The sequence below is a fragment of the Papaver somniferum genome, chromosome 8 (genome assembly GCF_003573695.1).
Source record: "Papaver somniferum cultivar HN1 chromosome 8, ASM357369v1, whole genome shotgun sequence".
Classification (NCBI taxonomy): Eukaryota; Viridiplantae; Streptophyta; class Magnoliopsida; order Ranunculales; family Papaveraceae; genus Papaver; species Papaver somniferum.
The window spans coordinates 98,215,025-98,226,848 of record NC_039365.1 but is presented as its reverse complement, the minus strand read 5'-3'; the positions used below and the strand labels follow the sequence as shown (position 1 = coordinate 98,226,848).

Genomic DNA, 11,824 nt, shown 5'->3' with positions numbered 1-11,824 from the left:
GAATCTGATGCTGCTAATGCTTTAGATTTGACTGGAGAAGTTAGTTTGTCATTGATTCACTGATATTTATTTTCAGCGACGGAAGTGGTGGAGGAGGAGGTGGTAGTGGTGGTGGTAGAGATGATGAAGACGGTGGTGGTGTTATCTGGAAAGAGAGAACGTAAAAAAAAAGTTTTAGATCTGAAATGAAGAAGAAGTATAAAAACGGTTTATTACGTGGGGAGGATAAATATGGAAATGGAAAACATGGTATTGGACCCCGGCTTTCAGATAGATAGGGATATATTTATTGTGTGATAAGGATATTTGTAAAGTCCATCAAAAATAGGGACAATAATTCAATTACCACCTTAAAGAAATGGGAGCTCTTTAGTGGGCCTCTCATTTAATCTTTTGTCCATCATAGATTCATAGTATACCGACAACCCAAAACACCAACCAAAGAACTATTTGATGGATCGCCTCATCACAGAAGCACCTAAAAGAAGAACTTCTTCCTCTTGTTTGGGAGCATCAAGAAATCTTGTGTTAATGTTGTTTTAGATGCAAAAGTCTATGATTTTTCTGGTCCTCTGACACTGATTTTTTAGCTCAACATCTGTAAACAGCATTCTCTTCAGTCTGTAAACAGCATTCTCTTCAGTTAAGAAGCTGTGACTGTTTAGGACTTTTTAACTCATCCGATAGGTTGCGACCTTGCACTTCATGTACATAAATATGAATTTAACCTTTTGGCCAAAAAAAAAAAAAAACAGAAAAAGAAAAAGAAAAAAATCCTGACTAAGCAGACATGATAAGAAGATGAATGCTTGACAAGAAGCAGGTGAGAGTAGGTGTCAATGAAAAATGTTGTTTTGCCCAACTCAAATACTACAATTTCAGCTGCTCTTAACGTATTTGATCTAGGCCTCTATCTCAGATCAACTTGATCCGTCACAAAGAGGGAGAAATTCCCTGACAGGAGTCGAGCAAAGTCAGGGTCACAATTCTCGCAAATCGGCTTCTTTATTTTTTCTTATTTTTCTTTATTTTTCTCGGAAATTAATTGCTAATTAGAGAAATTTACATTAAAAAATGGGCAAGTTAATCCGAAGTCATAGACTACAGAATAGCTGGAACCTATGACTAATAGAATCGCACTAAAAAAATTAATGAAATACTAGACGAACCCTACCACCTTAATTACAAGAAAGAGCTGTGGTTATTCACATATATAACAAAACTCGATTTCACAGGAAGATCATAAACTCGATTTCACATAGATCAACTTTCACTCCAGCTTCCATCTTCTCCGTCATCACTACCCACGAATGCCTGAGCAAAAGTAAATCAGTGAGACACTGTACAAAAAATGTATACAAAATGAACAAGACAGTGAGAAGCTGGGCCTACAGCCGCAATCTACAGAATATTGCCACCATTGATCCCACTCGTGGGATCCTAGCATCTGGATAAGATTTTAACAATTTCACCAATACGGAGAGTGTATTTTGTTTACTGACTTTAAAAGGCAACACAAACTGCACCACTCAAAGAGGAAAGGAAAGGAAAGAACTAAGAACCTGGCGGATTGCATTTGCCTTCTGTAGCATTTCAGCAACTTTGGTGTTGGAAGTGGGACCTGTGATGAGGTTTGACCTCTCTGGTACTGTGCGCCTGAGGGTGAAAGACTGGAAGTAGAACACAGACAAGTATAGATTATTAGATCATTAATATGGTATAATCAATTTTATCGAGTGAGCTCAAGATTATGACATGAAGCACTTGCTGGGACTTGACATGCATTTCATAGATCAACCCCTAGATAAACCAATGCAAAAGTTTTTTGTGCTAACTACTAATAAATTAGAAACTAACCCAACTGCAAATTAAATCTATCAAGAAAAATTAGGATACTGCAAGTTTAGCATATGCTGTGCAGTAATTAACAGAAGGCCGGCAAACCCACAGATTCAGTATAAGATCTTCCTGATAAAGATTCAAGGTATGATGGAGAGAGAATAGGAGATTAAAAGATGACCCCTAACCAGAACATGATAATGACACCTCACTACTATACCACTGAAATTAGATGTTCCACATGCTATTTGACTGTGGTTATTTCATTCGTACAGTTCAGTACACTGGGGTTTCGGAAGCTACAAAAAGTTTTAACAAAAAGAGAACGAAACACACCTTGCTTCTGATTTGTTGCATTAAACCCTCCCTTTCATTCAGACCCTTGCCATTTGAATCCTGCATAGTTACACTTCTACCAATCATATGTTGCTTATGCTGCAGAGTTAATTGAATACCATCAGTTGTTTATACAAAGTTAACAACTCCAATTCTACAAGGAAAAGAAAAGAGAAGACAGATGAACATGAAATCCTCATGAATACCTGGCTGTATGGTGGAGCTGCAGTGATCTCAACCGGAATTTTTTCGGACTGATTTGGCTTAGGTTTCTGGATAAGAGTAGTTTCTGAAACTTGTATACATTTTAAACCACCGGCAACTTTAGATACAGAAGCTTCTTCATTTTCTTGAGTAGGGGGTTTCACTAATCTCCATTCCAATGGAGGAAGTGGAGGTAGTGGTGGGGCGAGTTCACCAGGACGCATTGGAGTTGGTATGCTATTATACAGCAAGACCAAATCTAAATCCAGGTCGTCTTTCGGATGAGAGTCCATCTTCTGTTCATGCTCACTTAATAACTGGCTCCCAACATCAAAACTTTGACAATCAAGTACAGGACCATCTGGCATTGATTGAATTCTGTTCAAATTGTTGGGAACTCCATCAGGTTTTCGATAGGTGTCGTCATTAGCTTTTTTCCCCTCATGTTCAAAAAAGCTAGATATGGATTCATCTGATGAAATTCTACGTAAAGAATCATATAACTTAGGGTCATGATTACCAGCTCCATGTATTTCATCAGAATCCCACTGGTCAGAGTTTGAAGCTGAGCACTGGCTCATATGTTCCTCAGACATGTCCGGAGATGATCTATAGAATGTGTCATCATCAGATTCATCACCAATACCCTGTAGAGAATTAGAAAGCTCCGGAAGTAACTGGAAAGTAGGAAACATAAAATCCTCACTGCTTTCACGAAGATGTTTCCCATCAGGAAATTTTAGCTTCAGAAAAGAAGTTTCTGATACATTCATGGGGTGAACAGAGATCTTCATGTGTTCTAGTGGTGGTGAAGAACAGGTCGAGTTCATCGGAGATCTGCAGTCAGTCGGTTTCTTAAGATTCTTCTCGGGAGAGGTTTGATATGCAACTCTGTTTCGGCCTTCTAGCCTAATGTGATGATCCTGCAACTTCACAAGGCCAGCTTTCAGCCTACTAGTTTCTGACAACCCATTCCCCTGAACCACATTGTTATTGTGTGAATCACCAGATTTCTCAATCTTGGCTAGTGACATTGGGTTCTTTTCCGACAAAGCATCTTCAAGCTTATTACGGAATGGTTTAAAATGGGCAGAGCTATCAATATTCTGTTTCATGATACCACCATTTAGGTTCATATTATCCTCAGAACCAGCATAACCTGTGCCACATTTGTGGTTCTTCTCTTCATGTTCAGGCGCCTTAACTAGCATATCCAACCCATCAGAACGAGACTTGGGGACAAAGGTTTCACTTGGAAGAGGATATTTATCATTCTTAGTACCACTCCTACACTTAATCTCAGTGCTTGTCTCGCGATAATCTGGAGGTTTTGATGGCTGAAGCCCCAAGAGGCCTCCGTTTGTCCAAAATGTTACCGACGGTGCATCAGAATCTTTAGCAGGTGCCTGTGATTCGCCAGACTTTACGGACTGGTTAACATTTTTACCTACTAATGGGCCTTCTGAATTTGGAATGTTAGAGCCTGAAGAGGATGGATCATTGACAGAAGTGATGTAGATTTGGGGTGGATGTGCACAGCTCAAATCCTCTGAATCAACAAATCTGGAAATATTCCGTGGTATTGGCTTATTCGGGAAAGTATAGGATGCAGTATCAGTTTCAACATCAGATGATTCCGATGTCCGAGCATTCGAATCGCTGGTTGGAGCTGCTTTGGTGTCCAGTACTCCTTCATTTTTGAACTTGGCAAAGGACAGTTCTACTTCCTGTTTGGCTTGGCAATCGGCATCTGTCTCAATTTCTGATTCCATAGTGTTAAGTGCATCTACATAACTGTCCGCCTCACTTTCAAGCTCATCAGACTCGTTATCATAAAAAACTGATCCTGATATGTTAACAAAATCAGATAAGATACGTACTGCACCAATGTCACTGCGTGCAGGAGATCTTTTCTCCAACTTAATTAGGTCAGACCTCAATGGCAGTGCATTTGAAGCTTTCTTCTCATTTATACGTAATCCATGCAACTTTTGATGCATAGGCTTCACAATTTCTATCTTTTCATCCCAAGTTACAGAAGATGACTTTCGGACACTTGGAGCTAGGGAAGACCTATTTGAAAGGTCATCATAATATTCAGCCTTTTCTCGTTCCTCGGCAAGGATAGAACCAGTACCATCAGTTTGCATGTTTGACCTGGGGCTAGATAGTTCACTGTCCTCCTGATCTTCATGCTGATTGGATGAACTTCCGTCAAATACATACTCATGGTACCCCAGCTTGTTTCCCATATTCAAAGATGTAGATCGAACTTCCATAATTCTTGGATCAAAATATTTGGATCGATTACCCAATTCAGACTTTGATCTCATATTGACTGTAGATATAGTCTCAGCAGCAGAACTTTCACTATAACTTGTTGGAGATTCGGACTGAATTCTAATAAATCAGATAAAATAACTGTGAACCCTCTGTACATGAAAACTTATTGTATCCAAACTGGTCAGATTTCATACGTCCAGTATAGGATCTATAGGACGCATTATTTACCATCTAATATTTTCCATTGGTGCATGTAGAGACTATAAGCAAACAAAATGAAAGTACCTGCCAGATGCCGAGACACTGTAAGATACTCCATTCCTACCCCGCCCTCCTTTTTTCTAACCAGCAAAACAGCATAAGAAGAGACTTTAAGACCAATGAACACGGAAGACAGTACTTGAGCTTTATAAGAGAAACAACATAAATTGTTGAACTGATAGATCTACCATCCATTTTTATTTTATTTTGCTTCATTTAGATAGATCTACTCTATAAAAAGAAAAAAGAAAAAGAGAGTCGCATTATACCCTGCTTTTCTGAGCTTTCTTCTCCCTCTGACCCTTCACACTAGACAGCATTTCAGAGTTAGCAAGTGCTCTTTTAAAATATGATGGATCTGAATATCTCCTCACACAAGATCCAGGACCACCCTTATCAAACCTATGCAGCACAATTGAAAGTTTTAGTATCTCTAAGAAAAGCAGAACCAAACTAATAACTATAGAAGTAAAATCATACTTATCAAGCACGTGAAAATCAGGTGGATCGCGGCATTCCTCATAGGTATCCATGATGAATCGTGGCAAGTAACTATAGACGATTTGATTTTTGCGAGTTTGAATTTTGGGATGCCATTCAGTACCTGCAAATTACCTGCTTTCTATCAAATTTTGAAAATCCAGTAAATGAAAGTATGGTACTATGAAGATAAATAGAACCTTGGCCAAGATTATAACAGGCGAAGTTACTCCAGGGCAACTTAAAGAAGTCGAGGATTTTGATCTATAGCTTAAGCATTCAAAAACTAGCCTTTCATATATATCCAATACAAATCCAAGGTTTGAGGATTGCTTGAAGGAAAAGGTTCCAACCCACTTTCCTCAAAAATGGTTAACCAAAGACATTCTGGAATAGTTTGAGTTTGTTTTTCTTGTGTCAGATATGCGGCAATACTAAAATCTGGGATTGTTGGTGACTAAGCATTAAGCTCTCAATGGAGCAACTAATTTCTCTTAAACTAATAACAAAAAGTGAAACTGATCTAGAAAAAAAGAAAGAACCTGAATACATATAATATTAGATGTGGAAACATATAGGCCACTTTCAACTGCACTGAAACGAGAAGTTTTTCTCCATAAGAGAATCTGACTTTATTACGTGTAGGTGCGATGCAATAATTTATCCAGAGAAATTCCCACTCAGGTTAACGTAATTATAATTTTGAGCAAATCAAATTCTTTTCTAGCTTTATGGTAGTGAATGACGGAATTTCATAGCTCAAAAGGATGACTTCAAAAGAGAAATGTTCATTCGGCTCTCTAAGACAAATTTGTTCACCATAAGATTTGAAGTCAGTTAATCGAAATTTTATTGAAATCCTTCAAGAAACTTAGAATAAAATGAGTTCACTAGCTTAGCTTAATAAAATTTAGCTTAATAAAATCTACATGGGAAGCAATGATAGAGAAAGAACTTCTTTGGCTTTAATCACAAAAAATAGGACGAATGAAGAAGACTGGCATTAAGTAATTGACAAGAAGAATTTGAAAGCATCAAGAATGACAATATCCCAGTCCCCAGAGTGTGTACACATACCATCTATGTAAGCAAAATGAATGTGGCTCTTTTGGGCGAGAATAGCCTTCTCAACTGGTGGGATGGATGCTTCCAGGTTTTTTACACGAGCTATCATTTTATGACTTCTAGCAGCTGTCACCATCACTTCCTCTTGCAAATCATGGAAAATCTCTGATGCAAACCTGCATATGTTATAATGATTCAGTAAACCTCGCAAATCATGCATGCAAAATCCAGCATTAACAAATTCAATTTTCATATAAAGTTTACGACGAATCAACGACTGCTTACTTAAACTTCATCTTGTTTAAACTCCACAAAACCTCCTATATGGACCGGTTACTAAGCAACTCCATTCACTAACCATTTCTAGAAGCAATATCCATTTATCTGTATGTGCTAGAGGAGTCACTTTTTCTGACATGCTCTTGGTAGACAGATATAATAGATACACATGATTCACATTTTTGCAACAGACATACACATATGAGTTGTACGGGGTTCACAAACAATCAATGTACACCTAAAACTACTCATCTGATAACTAACAGGCTCTAAATCCCAATGACTCATTACTCCATATGTTTGATTTAACAAGGACTAACTGGGAAACTTTCATCTCAGAAAATGTAACATTGTACAGTATCATAGGATTCTACTCTCATTAGTCACTAAATAAGGTTGATTTTTCTAATTTTGTTTACTTAAAAAGAAATTGGTATCTTCCTCATACTTAAGTAGAATGATTTATTGATAAAAAAAAGAAATGATTACTAATCCAAAACCATTTGAGTAGATAAATCATTTTCTCATCAATCCACATACAGTAGTAGAAGACATTATTGAAAATGAATCAATAGGTAGGTCAATTCTGAAAAGCAAATTCAGTGTAGTCACTTCCTTTTACATTCATTAGTACAAAAAGAGTAAAAACAATATCTATCTTTTTACTCTTCTTTCAATGCTAATATAGAATGGGTAGTAAAAAAACAACTCCTCAGCTCAGATTGAAAAAAAAAACAAAAAACAGAAGACTTACTCAGCAAGATCACCTAATTGTCTTAGGATCCCAACAAGACCAGCCACAGTAAGACCTTCAAGTATAGCTTTAGGATCTTCATCACTTACTCCTCCTCTTCTTCTGTACATCTCTTCTGAACCCAATCCATACTCATTCTTTACTTCAAATCTTACCAAAGGCATTCTCTCTTTGATGTTTTTACAGAATTGAATTGAATTGATCACTAAATAAATTGTGGTAATAATCAAAAGAATGAAACTGAAATGATGAAAAAGAAGATTAGGGTGTGTTTGATTGATTAGGTTAATTGGGATTGAAACATGTTACCTGCTTTGATGTAAAAACATTGCCAACTTTTAAGAAAAAAAATTCTATTAGAATGTAGAAAGTTACAGAAATTTTGTTTTAAGAAACAAAAACAAACAAACAAACCACAAGACATCAAACAGTTCACAGTCCAGAGGAAAATGTACTTTTTATTTACTTATATTACCCTTCATCTAGGTAACTAATGACATTATTGTCCTGTGATTGTACACAATGACTTAAATACCCCTTTTATTTAAAGAGGCATATGGGAGACTGACCGTTGGACGTGGGTCGCATGATTGCGGTGAATGGCGAGGGAGATTATTTAATTTATTTTTTTTTAGTATTTTTTCCAATTAAAATTGGTTATGCTAAGAACTTTCTTGTTAAGGGGCACTTTCTCCCTGTTAAAGGTTACTTAATTTATGGTAAAAGTAGTTTTAGGAGCTGAATAGGTTTTGGACCTTTTGGTTGCACTTCCACCAATCTTATTCTCCTAACTAACATAGCTTTCTAGTTGATCTTAATATCTAACTGAAAATGACAACAAAGATAAGTTGAAACCAAACATCAATTGAGTCAACAGTCAATCAAATACAATTTTTTGAAAAAACTCCCATTCGATTTCTTAGTTATACAAAAGCGCCATAAAACCAGCACCCCTTAACATAAAAGTAGAGCCTATGCTCAAAATAAGTTGTACAGTATGTTTTTCTGAGTTTTGCATCCTAATCAACGTTCATTTAAAACAATGTTTTTAGTGCAGTGGTACTTTGAGATATACAGCCCAACCTGATAGGGATAGGGAAAGGGAAAGTGCAAGGGTGAATTAAATAAACGACATTTTAGAAGCAACTGTGGGTGCGGGGACAAACAAGACTAGCTGGTTGAGTGTACACTTGGTTTGGCAGTAGTCCTAGTAATGTCAATTGCAATCCGCAAGGACCACCATTAAGGTGGACCATTATATGGCCAACAAAAGTTATGTCAAAAATAAAATACTAGGTTTAAATGAAGACCTAATCGCTTCAATGAAGAGAGGTGCTTTTAACAACTTACCATATACCAAGTTACCAACTCTGTGGCTTGGTAGGTCCAAAGATTTAATCGCACGTGGCACGTGTAGAGGTGGGTCCCACAGGCGTAAATGGTGCGAGGGATGGAAAAAAATTGATGATGAAATTGTGATTAGTAGTATAAAATTGAGAGCCAATCTCACTTAGGCTCCAAGTAGCAAAGTTGACTAGTGAAGAGGAAGATTCTTCTGATCCTAATCCAGTCTCTGTTTAAGATAAACTCCAGGTTTCAGTACTGAAAACTGGTAGGTCAAACTTCAAACTCGGGTTCTGTAATTTCAAATAAAATAGTAAAACAAGAAAAACGAAGTAAGAATTACTGGTTTGGTTTACTTGCTGCACATGGGAATGTAGGAAACGAAGAAGCTTCTTACGTTTCATTTTCAAAAGAGAAACTTTGTTAGAGTTTATCTTAAACAGCAACCCAATATCTAACTAAACATGGTAGACTTACCGTATGCATACCGCAATGGGAAGCTTGGGTTCAAACCAAACATAACAAAATGCCACTCTCTGAAAACATATATTTCATTTGGAGATTTTGGAACAGATATTAGGTGATTAATCAACTGCACTTTGAAAAGATAAAATGCTTTTAAGCAGTCTGTTGCATTTCATTTTATTTATTTTGAACAAGTATTACATTTACACCAACATCAACTTGTTATATATGCATCTTATGATTCTTTTCCATTTTTCTCCGGGTTCTCGTATCTAATTGTTCGACAGCTAACAATCAGACATAAAATAACAATACTGGTGTAGGCAAGAAGAAGTTTTTATTGTCGGATTCCGGTATTCCTCAACCTGGCACGTGTCTCTTGAATGGCCTCATCCATGAATATGTCTTGCTGAGTTTCGTTTGAATTTTCATAAGTTGCCGCAGATGGAACTGGTTGGTTCTTACTTGTTTCTGCTTCCATGTCATTAGTATCACGGGAGAATAGTGCATCAAGTGGATGGAAGGCTGCAGGTACCGAGGGTGTCGGAGATTTTGGATCGGTCTCTTGAGCTGGCTCCTGTTGATGTTCAGCCGCACCAGTACTGGAAGTACGTGACGGCTGTTGTGCAGCGGGGGTAGCTGGTGCCCGAGGTCTTACATACGGAGGAGGTTCATGAACATCTATAGCCTGTTGCTGCTGCGATAGACGAGGTCTAGAGGTTGTCTGTGAAGCAATATAATGCATAATCTCAAAAAATCTTGTCTGGCCATAGGCCACAGCCTTTTGGCCATAAACAATTGCCAAGTCTCCGGCACTAGTCTTTAGCTCCAGTAGGTTGCGATCAATTTCCTTCTCATGCTGTGCAATATATGGGCGAAAAAAAGAATCATAAACATACGTTGCCCCCTTCGTTTTAGGATACCACAAATATATGAACAAGGCAAACTTGGCTTCACAGTACATTGGCACCCATGAAACGAAAATGTCTGCTAGCCTTTCAAAAATAGTAAGCATTGCGACTAAGATCCAGTATTGGCACCAAAATCGAAGTTGCTCAATCTCTGGTTTGTTCTTTTCTACGACTTTATAGCACTCATAAGCTGGATATGCATATCCAAAAGCCATAATGAGCCCTCTGGTCAGAAATGATCCCATCATTTTGAAGTCTTAACATGAAAAAGAACACACACTAAAATTTCCCAAGCTTCTAAAAACAAGAACTAAAAGGATAAAACCAAATTCCGAGAATTTTTTTATTTTGAAACAAGAAAACAAAATTTGATATATAAGCAAGGATAAGCTTGCCAATTTTCAGCCCTCATTATATATACATAGGCAACGTCATATATGCAAGTCCGCAGTATAAGTCCAAATATAAACAAAGAAGGTTCTAATCCGCCAGTTGATAATTTGCAAGACTATTACATGTTGTTGGAAGTAGTAGTCTTCTCCAAAAGGAGAAGAACAATATAGAATTACTTAATTGATTTAATTACGACCGATTGTTGGTACAAGATTTTGATCATCATTGATGAATGTTAGATATCCTTTGACCCACAGAAAAGAAAAGGAAAACAAAGACTTTGTACAAAACCCCTACGGCCTACACCAATTAGAATGTAATTTAATGGAATTGATTGTACTTGACAAGACATAAATTAAACATGATATGCTTTTCAAGTGTCAACTTTGAAAGATCTCTATAGATTTCATTTCCAAAGAGAACGGGAGCAAGAAAACAAAGCGAAAAGAAATCAAGATAGGATATAGAATGAGGCCATTGGCTGTTTGGTACACTTAAATTAAGTGATTATCTCGGCTTTAATACCTGTAAAGTTGCTATACTCATCAGCCATCATTGTCTGTATGCATTATTGTTTTTTTTTTTTTTATGTTTTACGACGCTCTTGTAAGTTTAATATTATTAGAAAATGTTTGGTTTAAGGAATTGGATTTTTGGTAATCAAATTCTGGGGAATGTGATCAATCTCTTGAACCAAATAACTCAAATTAACTCTATGTAATTGAGAATTTCGATTCTTAGGAATCCAATTCCCTGCAAAATGATAGATTTCCATTGCATTGGTGTAGTAGTGCAATGGAATTGGACAAAGTAATTGGATTACCTCAACCAAACGCAGATTTTTTGGATTTGAATTCAATTCCCTAGAATTGGATTACCCCATACATTGCATTCCTAGGAATCCAATTCTTCCAACCAAACGAGGTGTTAGTATTATGTGATGTTCACAAAGCTTCACAACCACAACCACATCACTAGGGTACTGGTTCTTACGGTTATGAAACTGTGAACTCCAACAGTGATAAATAATTTAGCGCATATGCAAGAAACCATTTTGGGTAGCAGAAAAATGGGCCAGCATGGAATGATTCAGTGCTTGACCAGTCAATTTAGGTCAGAGAGCGCATTGGACCATATTGTATACAAGAGAGCTAGATTCACCTTTCTCTCCACTCTTCCTCTTTATTCTCCTATGTGAAAAAGCGGGAGT

The 11,824-nt window shown here is 37.1% G+C and overlaps 2 protein-coding genes across 4 annotated transcripts; both read right to left on the bottom strand.

Moving 5' to 3' along the window:
• Window positions 1-1,004: 1,004 nt before the first annotated feature.
• LOC113302228 (SCAR-like protein 2) lies at window positions 1,005-7,874 on the bottom strand. Of its 3 annotated transcripts, none has more exons than XM_026551109.1 (9): window positions 7,502-7,874; window positions 6,481-6,644; window positions 5,404-5,527; window positions 5,193-5,325; window positions 4,948-5,003; window positions 2,382-4,779; window positions 2,176-2,235; window positions 1,563-1,670; window positions 1,005-1,314 (listed from the first exon to the last, which is right to left on the bottom strand). In XM_026551109.1, the coding sequence occupies exons 1-9, from the start codon at window positions 7,663-7,665 to the stop codon at window positions 1,264-1,266; spliced, it is 3,258 nt and encodes a 1,085-aa protein (XP_026406894.1). In that variant the 5' UTR covers window positions 7,666-7,874; the 3' UTR covers window positions 1,005-1,263. The 3 variants fall into 3 exon arrangements, with proteins under 3 accessions (XP_026406894.1, XP_026406893.1, XP_026406895.1); XM_026551108.1 differs by having other exon boundaries at window positions 2,176-2,274; window positions 7,502-7,872; XM_026551110.1 differs by lacking the exon at window positions 7,502-7,874 and having other exon boundaries at window positions 2,176-2,274; window positions 5,404-5,538; window positions 6,481-6,606.
• A 1,542-nt stretch (window positions 7,875-9,416) lies between these two features.
• On the bottom strand, window positions 9,417-10,626 carry LOC113304369 (putative HVA22-like protein g). The gene has a single exon (XM_026553469.1). It carries the CDS (start codon window positions 10,467-10,469, stop codon window positions 9,648-9,650), a length of 822 nt encoding a protein of 273 aa, XP_026409254.1. The 5' UTR covers window positions 10,470-10,626; the 3' UTR covers window positions 9,417-9,647.
• Between the last annotated feature and the right edge of the window lie 1,198 nt (window positions 10,627-11,824).

Bases quoted from the DNA above. Each gene is read 5' to 3' on its own strand.
- LOC113304369 (XM_026553469.1), bottom strand. From the start codon at position 10,469: ATGATGGGATCATTTCTGACCAGAGGGCTCATTATGGCTTTTGGATAT.
- LOC113302228 (XM_026551108.1), bottom strand. From the start codon at position 7,665: ATGCCTTTGGTAAGATTTGAAGTAAAGAATGAGTATGGATTGGGTTCA. The intron at 6,645-7,501 runs GTAAGTCTTCTG...TAACATATGCAG, and splicing joins CAATTAGGTGATCTTGCTGA to GTTTGCATCAGAGATTTTCC. The intron at 4,780-4,947 runs GTACTTTCATTT...CTGATTTATTAG, and splicing joins AGTGTCTCGGCATCTGGCAG to AATTCAGTCCGAATCTCCAA.